General features: G+C 41.2%; 1 protein-coding gene across 2 annotated transcripts; it reads right to left on the bottom strand.

Moving 5' to 3' along the window:
- Positions 1–223: 223 nt before the first annotated feature.
- Positions 224–5,045, bottom strand: rbm7 (RNA binding motif protein 7). Of its 2 annotated transcripts, XM_031860518.1 has the most exons (5): positions 4,855–5,045; positions 4,366–4,528; positions 3,722–3,797; positions 1,366–1,459; positions 224–1,189 (listed from the first exon to the last, which is right to left on the bottom strand). In XM_031860518.1, the coding sequence occupies exons 1-5, from the start codon at positions 4,945–4,947 to the stop codon at positions 830–832; spliced, it is 786 nt and encodes a 261-aa protein (XP_031716378.1). In that variant the 5' UTR covers positions 4,948–5,045; the 3' UTR covers positions 224–829. The 2 variants fall into 2 exon arrangements, with proteins under 2 accessions (XP_031716378.1, XP_031716377.1); XM_031860517.1 differs by lacking the exon at positions 4,855–5,045 and having other exon boundaries at positions 4,366–4,847.
- Positions 5,046–5,506: the final 461 nt, after the last annotated feature.

The raw sequence follows: 5,506 nt of genomic DNA, 5'->3' as shown, positions 1-5,506 counted from the left end.
TGTGTGTGGCGCCACCTGTAGATTACTTCATAACCCGCTGCACAAGTGTATTAGTTACACGGGGGCCATTTATAGGTGCAGATAAGGCCATGTGTGCATGCATTACAGCATGTAGCATCAGCATACAATGGCTCACTTAGTTAACACAAAGCTGTAAATAGCATTCATGATCTACAGCCAAGACACAGGTTGTGTTGTGGCTAGAGGAAAGACAATGCAACAGTCAAATGAAAGGGGCTTTATAGTGATGAAAATGTTCCATTTTAAAACAGTTAAGTCTTACAGACTCAGAATAAAAAAATTGAAATAAAGCCCATTTTCCAGAAAGCGCAAGGTCAACAGATTTAACATTAAGAAAGGATGGTGCCCCCGCTGCCGTAAAAGTGGTGCTGGTGGAACCTTTAGCTGAAGATTCTGCAAAGTACCTGAAGAATTTCTGAGAGCACCATTTCAATATTTTTTTTGCATAACATAAAAACTCGCCAATGTTGAAAATCTTTTTTAAATACTTTTTTTTTTTTTTTTCTTAGTCTTCCAAAATGACTCCTACTCAAGTCTGATTCTTTTTTTTTTTGTCTCCTTGCTCTCATCGACACAGCTCAAAATAATTGTGACATCTGTGAGTAAAAGCTCACATAAAAGAAGTGTACAAATTTAAAAACGCCTTAAAAATAAAAAGAAAAATGTCTCCAAGGCATACGTTATCAAATCTTCAAACTGGTCGCATCATGTACAAACAACCTGAGTATACATGTGAATTAATCAACACAACTCTTTTCTTTTTTAGGAAGCCGTCCACAAATGTGAAGAGCTGAAGTCTTTACGTGTCTCAGTACCGTCGCCATCTATTATCTTGGTAGCCACGGTTGCTTCCCTTGTCGTCGTGATGTCTGTTGCCACCTCTGTTGTCATGGTGACGGTTGCCGCTCCTGTCGTTCTGATGGTGATAGCCGTCCCGGCCGTGGCCCTGTTGTTGCTGATGACGGCCGGCAGCCGGTTCTTCTGCGTAGCGCTGATTCCGGCCGCCGCTGTTCGTCTGCGCCGAATGCCGATAATGGGCGTTATCGGGTTGCCTGGAGGCCCCTCCGCCGGAGTTTCCACCTGCAGGAAGCTGCCTCTGCTGAGACTTGGAGAATCCGTCATTCAGCTGCTCGACCTGCTGCATGTGGAGCCACGGCATGTTGTTCAGCTACGGACGAAGGAAAAGAGTTGTTTCTATTCCTGTCAAATTATACAGTGTGGACATTTCTTCATTTCTGCTAAAACAAGCAGAGAGCAGGTCTGAATATGTCACGTGTTAGTAGAAGACCTACGAATTCTGTCGTGACTGTGCAGTGCTGTGTCATAAAAGTATATAAATGTTACCATGACATGCTTCTGGAGGTTATCGGGAGATGAATAGGACCTCTGCATTTGGGTCGGAGGAGTATATGGTGGGGAACTGAACTGGGTCGGAGTCCTGTAAGAGTAAAGCAAACCATTGTCAAATATTTCATCACAAAAAGGAAAGAACATATTGACGACCAACCACTTGTGCAAAATCCATGTAAACTTTGATTATTTAAATAAAGCTATTTTTAGTTGATGTTTTAACTTCATTTCACCTCTTTGGCATGTAGGGATAGGTCGTGTGCTTTAACATTTTATGGCATCGCCTGAGGGAGATTTCATGAAGCCACGCCCATACTTCAGTGGGTTCACTTTGTTTGGACTGTGCGTGATCCAACCGCACCATGAACATCCATCTTCAGGGCGGGGACACATATCTTAGTAGCTCAAGCACAGTACAATCCCTCTGTCGAGCGTGACGTAAACAAGATCCTGTGAAGGCAAACTCAAGACTTGGAGCCAAGAGCAATCAGTCCAGCAACGTACATTAGCAACACACAATTCATCCATCCAACAGCGACATCACCATCCACTGGGAATAGGCTCAGGATAATCGTCTTGTTGGATGAACCCTGCTGTTGTTGAAGTATGGAAACATTATTGTTCACTGGTAAAAGAGAGCAGTGCCACGATCTGTGATGGAATGTCTGATGTGGAAGTCCATCAGCATTGACATGAAGCCAAGTCTGACACATCCAATCCCGAAGGGACTGGATTGACCTGAAAGTAATGTTGCAATAAGTGGATTATCTGCACCTTCGGCTGGTGCAGGTGTGTCTGTTTGCCATCAATCATGACTCCTCGATGACTTTGATGAATCAATGCCACTTCATGTTGTTTAATCAACTGACCAAATGCAGACGTAACCATCTGCATTCCAGCGATGGGATGTTTATCTTGAGGAAATGTTCCTCCAAACTGTTTTTTCATTGTTCTCTTTACTTTTGTTGAGATAAAGATAGTGAAGAGAGATAATTTTCTTTTATGTAGGAGTGTAGCCAATATGTTTTTTTGTTGAAATTGTTTTTTGAAGTGTGTTTGTGTTGCGTTCAGTCAAATGTTGTCAACAATATATTGAGCACAAATGTGCATGCTGCATTGTAATGAAACCTGAGCTGACTGGATTGAAACACTTCTACCATGGAGCAACGGATGTGTACCAGCTTAGAGACACCATTGGGTTAAGATCAAAGCTATGTTTTAGCTCGCTCCATTATGTTTTCAATTAGGTAGTCGGGTACATATTTTGTTTAAACACCAATTTAAAAAAATCTCCATTCTGAAGAAGAAAGATCAGTTATTTCAAACTACTAAATCTAATCTCAGTTTTCCAAGAAATACATTTAGAGCTATTCTTTATCCGCTGTAGTTGAACACAAAAAACACATATTGTATACATCACACCGGTCTGATACTGTCTTAAGTTAACTCTCGGGGCAATACTTTTCCCAGCAAATGCTCCAACAGGCACTGCTGCATGAAATTGGGCATGAAACGTGGAAAGGATTGCACACAGAGTAAATACAGACCGGTCCAATCCCATTTCATGCCACATCTTTTGCCAGAGCAGAGGGCACTGCCAAGAGCATGAAAACCGTGCATGTCCAAGTAATATTCAATAAGGTGGAAGCATCTTAAGAAAATCTGGTACCAATTACAAACATACAGTTCTGCCATTCCTCAAAATTATAAACTACTGACAAACCGGGAAACTAGCAGGCTCCATTCACAGCCCAAAAAGTGGGCGTGTGTTTGCTATTATTGCCATTATAGTACCGTATTCTATCATATGTGGGAAAAGTATGGCAATGTGACCTGCCTCAAAGACTTGTCTTTAAAAAGCGTTTAATATGTTTTACACAATTAACCTCACACTGTAGTTCAAAATAGAGAAAAAAACTGAAAACCTTTCAGCTGCTGCAGCTGTTCGTTGCATCCCCTCAGATAGCTTGAAACAGCCAATGCTGTGGTAATGCTGTTACTACAACACCATGACTCTTTAGTCCAGTTTGTATTGAGTACCCTGTGCTGCACTAGGAAAATGAAAATTGGCAGCTCAAAGTTGAGATGAAATATACCAGGTGGACTTCTCTCTGTGAACAATGTGATGACAAAGCAACAAGTCCCTTGGTTGACTTAAAATCTGTGCTCGAGCCACATTTTAAGATGCAGCTGTGAACCACCATGAGAGCTTTATCTGCTACGCTAAGGAGGCACACAAAAGCTCGATCCAAGTTTGAGACTGAGAGGCAGAGAAGTGCCAGTGGCTGCTGTGATGCTACCGATAGTGAGGGAAACCAGATTTAGTGTCTGGCACTGCTGGACTTCTTACCTCTGGCCATGCGGATTCGGGATATTTGCAGGACTTGTGTTCTGCGAGTTCCCTGGACTGCTGCTGTGACTGCTACCTGTGATGAGGCAAACGGAACAAAATAGTTTATTAGTTAAGGACAAATTAATTCCAGTTTGAAAGTAACTACCACATATACTCTGCAACTATGGCAATTGTGTACTTTTATTATGTCACATAGGGAACACTTTGAATTGTATGACAAAATGAGTAACGACCAAATTTCTGCTGTTCATTCACCGATGATACAGTAGACGACATCATCTTAGTACCAGCCACACGATCAGAATATTAACCACATCGCCTGACAGGAAATAGATCATGACTGAACCTCTCTTTATATGCAAAGTGTGATAATTGAATGTCCATTTTAGTCCCATTACATTTTATTTTCACATGGCATAAAAACATGTCAAATCAGCGGTAAGAGTTTCTCCAAACATAGCCGGTCAGTTATCTTGTTTAGAAACCGATGGTTACTTTTATGACACCAATGTATAACGTGGCTACTTCTGAACACATGTCTGGCATTGTAAGTCTGTAAATCTGTCCGTTAACGTTGACGTTCCATTAACGTTCCGAGTAACGTTAATGTTTGTCTATGATCAGTTGTCAGAATAACTTACCCGATCTAAACTGCACATGAATGGTTCTCCCATACAGCGACGTCCCGTTGATTAGTTGCATGGCATATGGCACGGACACTTCGTGTTTGTAAACAGCAAAACCAAATGTTTTCTGTTTCCCATCCGCGTCTTTTGGAATTTTCGTTTTGATGAGAGGTCCTGCCTGCAAAAAAACAAAAACAAGTAACGCTAACGAGGTAACGTTACCCAAACAACAACTAGCTAACGCTAACTCCCGTGAGTGATTAGCTCTTGTACTTGTCCACAACGTGCATACAACAAACACTAGCATTATCACATGTGTAAAAAAAGGTCTACAATTATTGTAATAGAGTGTACCACCTAATAATTTTACATGTATGGCCCATTTTAACTCTGACAAGCTTCCAATGTGTTAGCATAGTGTTAGCATTTTGTGCAGTATGCTATCTGTTGACTTGACATTTGCTAGCTAGCGCTAGCTATGTCGAACGTTAGCGACAACAGCACCTGTACAAACAGCTCGAACAAAAGCTCCTCCGTCACTCTTGTATCCAAATTCCTTATGAAGAGCGTCCGGTCCGTTTCCTGCTCTATTCCCATTGTGTTGGAGTAGATACTAGCACTCTCAAGCGATATAAAATGCTAACGTCGCAAGCGCTCTGCCAAATGTAGCCGGAAGGCCTAGTATCGTAAAGTGAAATGCCGTTACACTTGAGCTTCCGTCGTAGTGAACAGCGGTACCTTTACGACACTTACGGTCGGTTAATCTAAGACGGAAATGTTCTTCCTTTGCTTTTAGGATTAGTTATTTGGTTAAACTCCAACTGCCAGGATGAATGCAAACATGTTTTCATTTTAAATGTGTTATAATACATGGCATATTTAATATTTGGGGTCTAAGGGTTTTTTGGGAGCTCCTGCAGTGTAGGCCCAAACCTATGTAAAACAACCATAGAGCATTGACTGAATATGAAAACAACACAGAACAGGAGAGCTGTTGAAACATACTACCCATACTACCATAGTATTTACTAATTGTTAAGTATGTCCCATGCATTTCGAATTGCATACTTTTTTGTTTTGTTTTAACTTGTAGTACATACTGCAGCTGCCCTTACAACAAGATAAACTCAAAAGATAAATCATTTATCAAAATAGT

This window comes from Anarrhichthys ocellatus, unplaced genomic scaffold (assembly GCF_004355925.1).
Source record: "Anarrhichthys ocellatus isolate YVR2014 unplaced genomic scaffold, GSC_Weel_1.0 scaffold24, whole genome shotgun sequence".
Lineage (NCBI taxonomy): Eukaryota > Metazoa > Chordata > Actinopteri > Perciformes > Anarhichadidae > Anarrhichthys > Anarrhichthys ocellatus.
This window is presented reverse-complemented; position numbering and strand designations above follow the sequence as displayed.

Bases quoted from the DNA above. Each gene is read 5' to 3' on its own strand.
- rbm7 (XM_031860517.1), bottom strand. From the start codon at position 4,657: ATGCTAGTGTTTGTTGTATGCACGTTGTGGACAAGTACAAGAGCTAAT. The intron at 3,798-4,365 runs GTAAGTTATTCT...GCCTCATCACAG, and splicing joins TCATGTGCAGTTTAGATCGG to GTAGCAGTCACAGCAGCAGT. The intron at 1,190-1,365 runs GTAACATTTATA...CTTCGTCCGTAG, and splicing joins ACCTCCAGAAGCATGTCATG to CTGAACAACATGCCGTGGCT.